The sequence below is a fragment of the Ovis canadensis genome, chromosome 5 (assembly GCF_042477335.2).
Source record: "Ovis canadensis isolate MfBH-ARS-UI-01 breed Bighorn chromosome 5, ARS-UI_OviCan_v2, whole genome shotgun sequence".
Lineage (NCBI taxonomy): Eukaryota > Metazoa > Chordata > Mammalia > Artiodactyla > Bovidae > Ovis > Ovis canadensis.
The window spans coordinates 84,493,082-84,505,205 of record NC_091249.1 but is presented as its reverse complement, the minus strand read 5'-3'; the positions used below and the strand labels follow the sequence as shown (position 1 = coordinate 84,505,205).

The 12,124-nt window shown below is 47.3% G+C and overlaps 1 protein-coding gene across 1 annotated transcript; it reads left to right on the top strand.

The window, feature by feature from the left end:
• The first annotated feature begins 11,370 nt into the window (after window positions 1–11,370).
• On the top strand, window positions 11,371–11,875 carry LOC138440462 (small ribosomal subunit protein uS10). Its single transcript, XM_069590019.1, has one exon. The coding sequence runs from the start codon at window positions 11,483–11,485 to the stop codon at window positions 11,840–11,842; it is 360 nt and encodes a 119-aa protein (XP_069446120.1). The 5' UTR covers window positions 11,371–11,482; the 3' UTR covers window positions 11,843–11,875.
• The last annotated feature ends 249 nt before the right edge of the window (window positions 11,876–12,124 follow it).

Below are 12,124 nucleotides of genomic sequence, written 5' to 3'. Positions count from 1 at the left end.
TTCTTCCATCTATCCATTTGCTAATTTTCTTAATAGGCACGATGAGAAAGGCGCTGCGCTACACTCCAGAAGGTAGCTCAGTGAACAAGACAGAGAACGGTTCTCTCCTCATGGGGCTTACATTCTAATGGGAGAAACAATTTACAAACAAAACAACAAATAGTGTAATTATTGTATCAGGATGGGAAGGCACCTGCCGCGGTGGAGCGTCATAGAAGAACAGGAGACAGGGAAGTGGGTGAAACTGGTTTTTTTAAGATATTGTCTTTTGGGGTTTATTTGCATAAAATCTGGGCTTCCCTGGTGGCTTAGGCGGTGAAGAATCTGCCTGCAATGCAGGGGACCGGGTTTGATCCCTAGGTCGGGAAGATCCCCTGGAGGAGAGTATGCCAACCCACTCCAGTATTCTTGCCTGGAGAATCCCATGGACAGAGGAGCCTGGTGGGCTACAGTCCATGGGGTCACAAAGAGTCGGACATGACTGAAGAGACTTAGCATGCACATAAAGTCTACAAATCTTAAATGGACAGCTCAGTGAATTTTCATGTATTCGCATACCTTGTCACCTTCGTGTAGATCAAGTACAGAATATCACCAGCTCCCCAACTCCTCAAGGCAATCTGAAGTCCCCTCCACATCAGTACAGAAAGAGGTTAATTTTTAAGCTGGACCCCGAAGCTCGAGCTATAGCAAGACAAAAGGGGGGAGGGGCGTCCTGGCAGAAGGAGTTGCCCCGCTACAGGAAAGAGCTTGGCCTATCCGAGGAACCAGCTGAAGGCCAGAGGGATGAATGAGTGAGAAAGGAGACAAGGACAAGAGATGCGAGGCCGGAAGTTTATTCGGAACCTCACAGGCCACAGCAAAGAGTTCATTCTGCTCGAGAAAGCAAGCGTGAGCACGACGGTCAGATAGGGATGACCTTGAGTCTGTTCCAGGCATGAGTCAAGTCAACGTCATACTTAAGTGCTTCATTATCAGTTACAATTCACCCCCAGGCCCACTTCTCCCTCAGTGGGGTACACAGGGTATGCCAGCCTGCCTGAGAACCACGGGGCAGACGTGAGGAGCCTATAGCCAAATCTTGCCCCCAGCCCAGGAGTTTCCAGCGTGCAGGGATCTGAGAGGCTGGTGCTGAGAAGGCCCCCTTCCCTCCCAGGTCGATTACTGGAGAGGATCTTCTGATGGAGCCGCAGTGCTAGCAGATTGTGCTGACTGACTGAGGCTGGAAAAGTAGGACCAGGGGGACCCTCGGGGACAGGAAACACGGCCTGGAGTAGTCCTGGAAGGAGTGGACCCATCCATGAACAAAATGGAGTTTGCTTTAATTCCATTCTCTTTGATGTATAAAACCTATGGGCTGGGGAGGGTTTGGGGCCCAAGTAGATTAGTATGTGGTCGGGACCCTCCCCAGCTCCCTGTAAAAAAGAGCCAGCTTCTGAGCTCAAGAAGCATCTTTGTCTATGAACAATTCTTTTGTCTCTTTCTTTCTTTTACTCTTTTTAAAAGAGCATCTTTAGCCACTTCCTCTCCCTTCCTTTAGGGTTGCAGATATTTGAAGGCAGGTGACAATCCTGTGAAGCCTGGGTAATAAATCCAGCCTGATAAAAGGTGGGCAGGGCCCCAAAGATCCATAGTTGCCACTTCTGGGCCTGACCTAAACCCATGTCCCATTAACAGCCTGCCAGGAAACCCCCAGAAAGGGTGGTAGGGATGATGAGGACCACTCAGCACTCTGTGGGGGTGGGGCGGAGATGCACAGAAGCCTTGTAGGATCAAAGGACCAGGGTCTCGTCTTCCTTGGATGTGGCCCAGGGCTGCTGGAAAGGGTGAGATAGGATTGCTGGGTTTGTGGCAAGTGGACAGAAGCAGGTGACACAGCTGAGGGGTCTCTGATAGCAAGGATGAGGGCTGATATACCCCTAACATTTCTGAGGGCGCCTGCCTCCTAGGTGCCATGAGGACTTGGAGTCCTCCAGCAGGTGATGCAGGATGCAAGCCCAGTTGAGGAAGGTGTTCCAAGGAGGTGGCCTGTCCCAGCCATCCTGGAGCACCAGCCCCTCCTCCGAGTCTGGCTGCTTCCTGTGGGACTCAGCAAACAGCGACTGTCTTTAGGAGTTTATGCTTTAGGCACTGAGGAAGACCCAGAACTCAGTGTAGTTTAGTTCAGTTACTCAGTTGTGTCCGACTCTTTGCGACCCCATGGACTGCAGCACGCCAGGCCTCCCTGTCCATCTCCAACTCCTGGAACTTGCTCAAATTCATGTCCATCGAGTCGGTGATGCCGTCCAACCGTCTCATCCTCTGTCGTCCCCTTCTCCTCCTGCCTTCAATCCTTCCCAGCATCAGGGGCTTTTCCAGTGAGTCAGTTCTTAGCATCAGGTGGCCAAAGTATTGGAGTTTCAGCTTCAGCATCAGTCCTTCCAATGAATATTCAGGACTGATTTCCTTTAGGATTGACTGGTTGTATCTCCTTGCTGTCCAAGGGACTCTCAAGAGTCTTCTCAAACACCACAGTTCAAAAGCATCAATTCTTCAGTGCTCAGCTTTCTTTATAGTCCAACTCTCACATCCATACATGACCACTGGAAAAGCTGTAGTTTTGACTAGGTGGACCTTTGCTGGCAAAGTAATGTCTCTGCTTTTTAATATGCTGTCTAGGTTGCTCAAAACTTTTCTTCCAAGGAGCAAGTGTCTTTTAATTTCATGCCTGCAGTCACCATCTGCAGTGATTTTGGAGCCCCTCAAAATAGTCTCTCACTGCTTCCAGTGTTTCCCCATCTATTTGCCATGAAGTGACAGGACCAGATGCCATGATCTTAGTTTTCTGAATGTTGAGTTTTAAGCCTACTTTTTCACTCTCCTCTTTTACTTCCATCAAGAGGCTCTTTAGTTCTTCTTTACTTTCTGCCATAAGGGTGGTGTCATCTGTATATATGAGATTATTGATATTTCTCCTGGCAATCTTGATTCCAGCTTGTGCTTCATCCAGCCCAGCATTTAGAATGATGTACTCTGCATAGAAGTTAAACGAGCAGGGTGACAATATACAGCCTTGACGTACTCCTTTTCCTATTTGGAACCAGTCTGTTGTTCCATGTCCAGTTCTAACTGTTGCTTCTTGACCTGCATACAGATTTCTCAGGAGGCAGGTAATGTGGTCTCGTATTCCCGTCTCTTTAAGAATTTTCCATAGTGTGTTGTGATCCACACAGTCAAAGGCTTTGTCATAGTCAACAAAGCAGATGTTTTTCTGGAACTCTCTTGCTTTTTCAATGATCCAGTGGATGTTGGCAATTTGATCTCTGGTTCTTCTGCCTTTTCTAAATCCAGTTCGAACATCTGGAAGTTCACGGTTCACTGTTGAAGCCTGGATTTGAGAATTTTAAGCATTACTTTGCTAGGGTGTGAGATTAGTACAATTGTGCAGTAGTTTGAGCATTCTTTGGCATTGCCTTTCTGGGATTGGAATGAAAACTGACCTTTTCCAGTCCTGTGGCCGCTGTTGAGTTTTCCAAATTTGCTGGCATATTGAGTGCAGCACTTTGACAGCATCATCTTTTAGGATTTGAAAGAACTCAACTGGAATTCCACCACCTCCAACTAGCTTTGTTTGTAGTGATGCTTGGTAAGGCCCCCTTGACTTCGCATTCCAGGATGTCTGGCTCTAGTGAGTGATCACACCATTGTGATTATCTGGGTCATGAAGAACTCTGCATCTTTGTGGAATAAAATTTCCCTTGGCCCCAGGGTCTTTTCTCATAAGAGACGCACTTCAAAAGGCAGCCGTTACCAAACAGGAACAAAGCTGATGGCTAGTTAAAGTGGTAAGGACTGATTTTAATCAATCATGTATCACTGCAGTAGGGAAGGGTCCAGTGTGAACTGGACTCACTTTGGTTTACGCAGCAGTGTTTTAAATGAATGATGAGGGAGTGGGGGTGGGGCTGTGAGGGATGAGCTCTGTAGACTCAGGGTAATGGAAAATTACAGAAGGGGGAGGGGCTGATCCAGGTGAATCTCAGATGTGCCTTTATGCCTGTTAGCAAACCCATGGTGAAGGACAGGGAAACCTGGTGTCTGCAGTTCATGGGGTCGCAAAGAGTCAGACACAATTGAGCGACTGAACAATAAAAAACAAACAGGCCTTTATCAAAATGGGGCTCCTACCCTCCCACAAAGACTGGGAAACGGGGTGCTATCTTCAGATGCTGGGTGGAACGATCAGTACATTCTTTTGGCTGCCTTGAGTGTTTTCAGGCGGACACTTTAAGTGGGGGGATGCTTTATCCTAAGGATGTGGCCTTGAGCTGTTGAAAGCTTTATTAGTGTTTGTCCAAGTCTTTATGGCTGCAATCCACAGGCCCAGGAAAGAAGAGGGAGCCTGGCTAGAGTTTGGGCAAGGAGAGCGTCTTTGTGACCATTCACTTCTGGAGAACGCCTGGGGAATCTGCAGCTCTGACTGTCACCGTGCAGAGAGCCCCAGACCCACACTGCCCTCACAGGCCAGCCCAGCCCAGCCCTCGCCCGACCTCGGGGCGCCTCTGATGACGAGAGTGTCAGCACATCAGGTACCGGCAGGGTCTTCCAGTGCTAACTTCTGAATTAAGACTGTGATCAAGGGGAGGTCAACAAAGCAGTCACCTCAGGCACAGAATTCAAGGGGTGCCCCCCAAAGTAGTCAATAGAAATAATATTTTAATGCAACATTTTAATAAATCAAAATTAATACAAAAGAGGTTTTAATGAGCAAAATATCAAAATGTTAAGTAAAGATAGGGTCTGACAGTGCCGGCATTCGGGCAAGATAAGGGAGGCCCAGTTATGCAAGAAGCATGCCTCAGACTCCCTGGGCAGCCAGGCCCTAGAGGTGGAAACTCTTCTTCAGTCCCATGGGTGTCATCTTCACTCTTTCCACTAGGGGGCGAGCGTCTACCACACAAACCTCACCAGTCCCGCCGCTTAGAGGCTGGAAGGCATCCCTGGCGTCTTCTCTCGCTGTTTCTAGATTCTGAGCCAAAGATGGAAGAAAAGGGCGGGGGTGGGAGGTGGCAAGAAAGAGAGATTCTGATCCATGATATTATTCGACCATGACCCTCTGCTGTAGAAAATAAAAAGAACCCAGAGCCACACACCTTCCTAGCATTTTCAGTTAAAGAGACTGTGCGTGCATGCTGCGCTGAGTCACTCAGTCGCGTCTGGCTCTTTGTGACCTTGTGGACTGTAGCCCACCAGGCTTCTCCGTGCGTACACTCACAATTACAGAGGCAGCTGGCAGAGTGCAGGAATACAGCAGTTGTCCAGGAAACAAGAAATCTGGGTTCCAGTCCTAGCTCTGTCTTCCCATTCCTTGTGTGGCTTCAGCCAAGTTATTTCACGTCAGATGGCCTCAGTATCACTATCTGTGAAGCAAAGGATGGATCAGATGAGGTCTCAGAATCCATTTAGCACTAAACATTTGTGCTTCGGTCTCCAAAGCAGAGCTAAGAAAAGAGCCTGAAATTACTGAAATATAAATTAAAACAGCTGGATGAATCAAGCCAGCATGCTCTGAAGCACTGAACTTTCACATCTGGCCCTCTGCTTCTTCAGAAGACAATCGTCGGTTGCTATTATTAGGTTTCCTGAGCTGGAAGACAAGAAGACTCACTACTAGTGAACGTTAGCCACATGCTGAATGTTACATGTATCGTCTTTTCTCAGTTTCTCAGCCCTGCTGTGAGCAGTTATCATGACCACCGTTCCCACTTTAAAGATGGGGGCAGTTGAGTCCTCAAAAGCTTGGGTCAATGCCAAAGGAGATAGATGGGCTCCAGGTTAGACATTTACAACTGGCCTCCTATTTGCATTTCATGGGCCACAAAGAAGTGGGGTTCAGGCTGGATGCTTACAACTCTAAGCACTTCCTGAGACAAGAGATAGGTGGGCTCCAGTTGAGCAATTTTACAATCAGCCTCCTGTTTTCCCTCCAAAATGAATGTAACAACAGAAACAGAGTAAACAGCCAGCCTTATCAGAGATTACGGGATCTCCAATTCCCCACCACCACCTTTTTTTGGGACAAAGACACTACACATATGTAAATTCTCCTTGTGGGTCAAAAGTCAGGGGATAACACCAGTCCATGAGTCTTGTTCCTCCCAGAAGCCTTCACTTCAAGATCCATCTTGGCTGAAGGGTGCATGCACACTCAGGGGAGTTTCCTAGGGCAGGTCAGGTATGGGAAAAGAAACCAGATAATTGGCTAAAGGTAAATAAAGACCTGGAAGAACTGACCTATATCAATGACTTAACCACCCCTTTACTGCGCTTCCCCTCACTAGGGGGGACACTCACACCCTTTCTCTTTGGGTGTACATCTCTACCTTACTTCTGTCTTAACTAAACAAGTCATTTCTCTGTGTGCTCTCATAGCACACAACAAATTGCTGTTGTGCTATGTGTCTAGTAATAAACTTTATACCTGCATTTATAGTTTTTGCCTCCGTGATAAATGCATTTTTCACTGGGGGCATTTGCCCCTGGATCTTTTTTCCCTGGATCTTTAGCCTATATCCGTGGTTGGTCTGGTGGCTAGGATTCCTGCTTTCCACCCAGGCTACCCAGGTTTAATTCCTGGGTAGGAAATTAAGATCTCACCTCACACCTCCGTTCACTGCTGCCTCACCAAGATCAAGTCCAATCGCTAAGGCTGGAACCAAATGGGTGAATCTAGAGTCTGCACTTTGAGCGACATTGGCCATGAACAGGCCCCTTGGTGGGCAACAGGACTTCCCTGCCACACTGTGTGCACCCGCCCCCCACCCCATGGGAGGGGAACCAGAGAAATCAAGACAGCCCAGATTTAGAAGCACTCCTGCACAGTACGAGTTGGGCCCCAAATACTTCCCACAACATAGGATTCTGTCTAAACTATCAAAGATTACAGATTTCATTTCCAGCAGACACCTCCTAAGGCCTCAGTGTGGTAAGGCCAGGGGACTTGCCCGTGGTCCCTCAGACATGTGGGGAGTCAGAGGCTCCCAGGGCAGAGAAGGGTGTGGACATGGCCACGCCTGCTCCAGCTTCCTCAGTGGGGCTTGGGAGTCTGGACCATTAACCAAGCTCCTCAAGCCAACTCTGGAGTACAGCCACTTTGCCGATCCCTGGGCCAGGCTGAGGGGAAAACTACCAAACAACAGACTCAGATTCTAGTCTGTAATGGGGGCTGGAACCTGTGCGTGTCCCTTTTTCGTTATTTGCTCCTTTCCCGGAGTCCCTTCCACAGCCGTCCTCAGGCCCCAGTGGCTGCTGGCCGTGGCACGCATGTTGAGATGGAAGCCTACCTCCCCTGAGAGGTCCAGCTCCTCAGGCAGCAGCCAAGGGCATGAGGAGGGCAGGTGCTTACTTACTGGCTCCTAAGAACCTCTGCAAAATTCCAGGCCTCTCCCTGCTTCAGAGACAAAAGCTTAAACAGAATTTCTCAGAAAACATCCCAAATGGCTCTGGGCAAGTCACTTAAAAAAAAAAAAAAAGAAGACATTCATCATCTGCTTGATCATTTTGCCTCAGATTGACCCTGATGAAAAATAAGAAGGAAGGAACTTCCCTGGCAGTCAGTGGTTAGGACTCTGCACTTTCACTGCCATGGGCCTGGGTTCAGTCCCTATTCGGGGAACTAAGATTCCACAAGCCACAGAGCACAGACAAAGAAGGAAAAAAAAAATTGTTAAAGAAACAAAGAAGAGCTCAGCTTCATCCTTGGAATTTATTTTCAGCGAAGCCCGTGTGCGCTCACAACACACATTCATCTCTACCCCAAGTGATTTTTCAAGCTGAGGCTGACAATTGCCCCAAGTGGCCTCCTGGTGTGAAACGTTGGTATTCCACATGGGGCTTTCCCGTTCTAGAAAACTCATGTAATGTATGAGCTTAATTACATGGAGAACAAGAGCCTCAGAGGTAAAAGGCTAAGGAGGGCATTAAATTCTGAAACACTTCTGAGTAGCCCCTTCAGCCGGCACAACTGCACAGACAAATCACACTTAAGCTCCTGAGCACACGGAGGTCTGGAAGAGCCACCTTCTGTAAGGAATGGAGAAGAGAGAAGAGCAGGGGCCCCCAAGGTACCTGCCCACTCCTGTAGGGCAGTCCTGTAGTCCAGGGTACTGACTGATGTGAGTAGCTGAACTTGAACTGGTGAACTTTATCATGAGACCAATTTTGGCCAGTTCGTTTATTCAACAGATATTTGAACAACTCTCAACTCAGCACCAAACCCTGAGTTAGGCACTGGGGATGCTGTGATAAGCAAAATGCAAACATGGTCTCTGTCTCCCTGGACCCTTGAGTCTAGCACAGGCAGCAAGCACTGGACAAATGACCAGGGTAGTAAATGTAAAATGTCAGCTGCCAGATGGTGTCATGAGAATGGCAAGGTAGAACTTTACTGGTTGAGTGATATGAACAAGCTGAAAACTGCAGGGTAAATTATTGGAGAAGTAGGGTGTGTGTGTGCTTAGGCACTCAGTGGTGTCCAATTCTTTGGAACCTCATGGACTGCAGCTGGCTAGGCTCCTCTGTTCATAGGGATCCTCCAGGCAAGAATACTGGAGTGGGTTGCCATGCCCTCTTCCAAGGAATCTTCCCAATCCAGAGGTCGAGCCCAGGTCTCCCACACTGCAGGCAGATTCTTTACCAACTGAGCCACTCAGGAAGCCCAAGAATACTGGAGTGGGTGGCCTATTCCTTCTCCAGGGTAATGTCCCCACCCAGGAATCGAACCGGAGTCTCCTGCATTGTAGATGGATTCTTTACCAGCTGAGCTGCCAGGGAAGTCCTGAAGCAGGGTGGGGAAGGTATCTGAGGGGAGAAGGGGAGAGATCATCATATGCTAAGGCCCTGGGGGGACCAGAAGGGCAGGTTGGGGGAATCAAAGTATGATGACCACCATGATCCCCAGGTCATGATGCGGGGATGGAGGGACACTGCAAATAATAAGGTGAGGGGGTTGAGCTCAGAGCTTGAAGGCCGTTAGGTCAAATTCAAGACTTCTGCCTTGACTCTGAGAATAAAGGAAAACAACAGAATGATTTTAAGTGGATAGGTGACATAAGCAAACTTGGATTTTGAGAGGATCACGCTTGTCATAGCCATTGCAATTTAACATAAAGAGGAGCTTTGCAATCGAATGCTTAATCTTGGGAAACTAATAACATGAATTGGGTCTTGTTGCATAGGAACCTGGAATGTTAGGTCTATGAATCAAGGTAACAGGAGATGGCAAGAGTGAATATCGACATTTTAGGAATCAGTGGGTGAACTTAATTCAGATTACCATTATAGCTACTGCTGTAGGCAAGAATCCCTCAGAAGAAATGGAGTAGCCCTCATACTCAACAAAAGAGTCCAAAATGCAGTACTCGATGTAATTTCAAAAACGACAGAATGATCTCTGTTCATTTCTAAGGCAAATCAATCAATATCACAATAATCCATGTCTATGCCCTAGCCGGTAATGTTGAAGAAGCTGAAGTTGAACAGTTTTATGAAGATCTATAAGATCTTCTAGAACTAACACCCCCAAAATATGTCCTTTTCATTATAGGGGACTGGAATGCAAAAGTAGGAAGTCAAGAGATACCTGGCTGCTGCTGCTAAGTCACTTCAGTCGTGTCCGACTCTGTGCAACCCCATAGAGAAGGGCCCACTGTCTCTGAGATTCTCCAGGCAAGAACACTGGAGCTGGTTGCCATTTCCTTCTCCAATGCATGAAAGTGAAAAGCGAAAGTGAAGTCACTCAGTTGTCCCCGACTCTCAGCGACCCCATGGACTGCAGCCTACCAGGCTCCTCCGTCCATGGGATTTTCCAGGCAAGAGTACTGGAGTGGGGTCCCATTGCCTTCTCCGAAGAGATACCTGGAGTAACAGGCAAATTTGACCTTGGAGTACAAAATGAAGCAGAGCAAAGGCTAACAGAGTTTTGCCAAGAGAACACACTGGTCATAGCAAACACCCTCTTCCAACAACACAAGAGAAGACTCTACACATGGACATCACCAGATGGTCAATACTGAAATCAGATTTATTATATTCTTTTCAGTTGAAAATGAAAAAGCTCTATACATTCAGCAAAAACAAGACCAAGGGCTGACTGTGGCTCAGGTCATAAACTCCTTATTGCAAAATTGAGACTTAAATTGAAGAAAGTAAGGAAAACCACTAGACCATTCAAACCACTCAGTTCAGTTCAGTTCAGTTCAGTCGCTCAGTCGTGTCAGACTCTTTGCTACCCCATGAATCGCAGCACACCAGGCCTCCGTGTTCATCACCATCTCCCGGAGATCACTCAGACTCACGTCCATCAAGTCCATGATGCCATCCAGCCATCTCATCCTTGGTTGCCCCCTTCTCCTCCTGCCCCCAATCTCTCCCAGCATCAGAGTCTTTTCCAATGAGTCAACTCTTCTCATGAGGTGACCAAAGTACTGGAGTTTCAGCTTTAGTATCATTCCTTCCAAAGAAATCCCAGGGCTGATCTCCTTCAGAATGGACTGGTTGGATCTCCTTGCAGTCCAAGGGACTCTCAAGAGTCTTCTCCAACACCACAGTTCAAAAGCAGCAATTCTTCGGTGCTCAGCCTTCTTCACAGTCCAACTCTCACATCCATACATGACCACAGGAAAAACCACAGCCTTGACTAGACGGACCTCAGTCGGCAAAGTAATGTCTCTGCTTTTGAATATGCTATCTAGGTTGGTCATAACTTTTCTTCCAAGGAGTAAGCATCTTTTAATTTCATGGCTGCAGTCACCATCTGCAGTGATTTTGGAGCCCAGAAAAATAAAGTCTGACCACTAGACCTTACAAATTCAAATCCCTTACGATTGATTATACAGTGTAAGTGACAAATAGATTCAAGGGATTAGATCTAGTCTATCAAGGGATTAGATCTAGTCTATCAAGACAGACTGCCTGAAGAACCATGGATGGAGGTTTGTGACGTTGTACAGGAGACAGTGATCAAGACCATCCCCAAGAAAAAAAAATGCAAAAAGGGCAAAATGGTTGTCTGAGGAGGCCTTACAGATAGTTGAGAAAAGAAGCTAAAGGCAAAGGAGAAAAGGACAGATATACCCATTTGAATGCAGAGTTCCAAAGAACAGCAAGGAAAAATAAGAAAGCCGTCCTCAGTGATCAATGCAAAGAAAGAGGAAAACAATAGAATGGGAAAGACTAGAGATTTCTTCCAAAAAATTAGAGATACCAAGGGAACATTTCATGCAAAAATGTGCACAATAAAGGACAGAAATTGTATGGACCTAACAGAAGCTGAAGATATTAAGAGATGGCAAGAATATACAGAAGAATTATACAAAAAAGATCTTCCTTTGAGGAAGACGCGGTCGCCGTTGCAGCGGCTCTGTGTGCCGCCCACTCCTGCTCCTGACTCACCGCTGTTCGCTCTCGCCGAGGAACAAGTCGGTCAGGAAGCCACGCCGCAGCCATGGCCTTTAAAGACACCGGCAAGACTCCCGTGGAGCCAGAGGTGGCCATTCACCGGATTAGGATCACCCTCACCAGCCGCAACGTGAAGTCTCTGGAGAAGGTGTGTGCTGACCTGATCAGAGGCGCGAAGGAAAAGAATCTCAAAGTGAAAGGACCAGTTCGGATGCCTACCAAGACTCTGAGAATAACTACGAGGAAAACGCCTTGTGGTGAAGGTTCTAAGACTTGGGATCGATTCCAAATGAGGATCCACAAGCGACTCATTGACCTGCACAGCCCTTCTGAAATTGTCAAGCAGATCACTTCCATCAGTATTGAGCCGGGAGTCGAGGTGGAAGTCACCATTGCCGATGCCTAAAATCAACCTTTTTAAATAAATCTATAATCAGTTGTTAAAAAAAAAAAAAAAAAAAAAGATCTTCATGACCCAGATAACCACAATGTTGTGACCACTCACCTAGAGCCAGACATCCTGGAGTGTGAAGTCAAGTGGGCCTCAGGAAGCATCATTATGAACAAAGCTAGTGGAGGTGATGGAATTCCAGTTGAGCTATTTCAAATCCTAAAAGATGACACTGTGAAAGTGCTGCACTCAATATGCTAGCAAATTTGGAAAACTCAGCAGCGGCCACAGGACTGG

What these genes read in the sequence shown, in the direction of transcription:
- LOC138440462 (XM_069590019.1), top strand. Translation starts at nt 11,483, where the DNA reads ATGGCCTTTAAAGACACCGGCAAGACTCCCGTGGAGCCAGAGGTGGCC.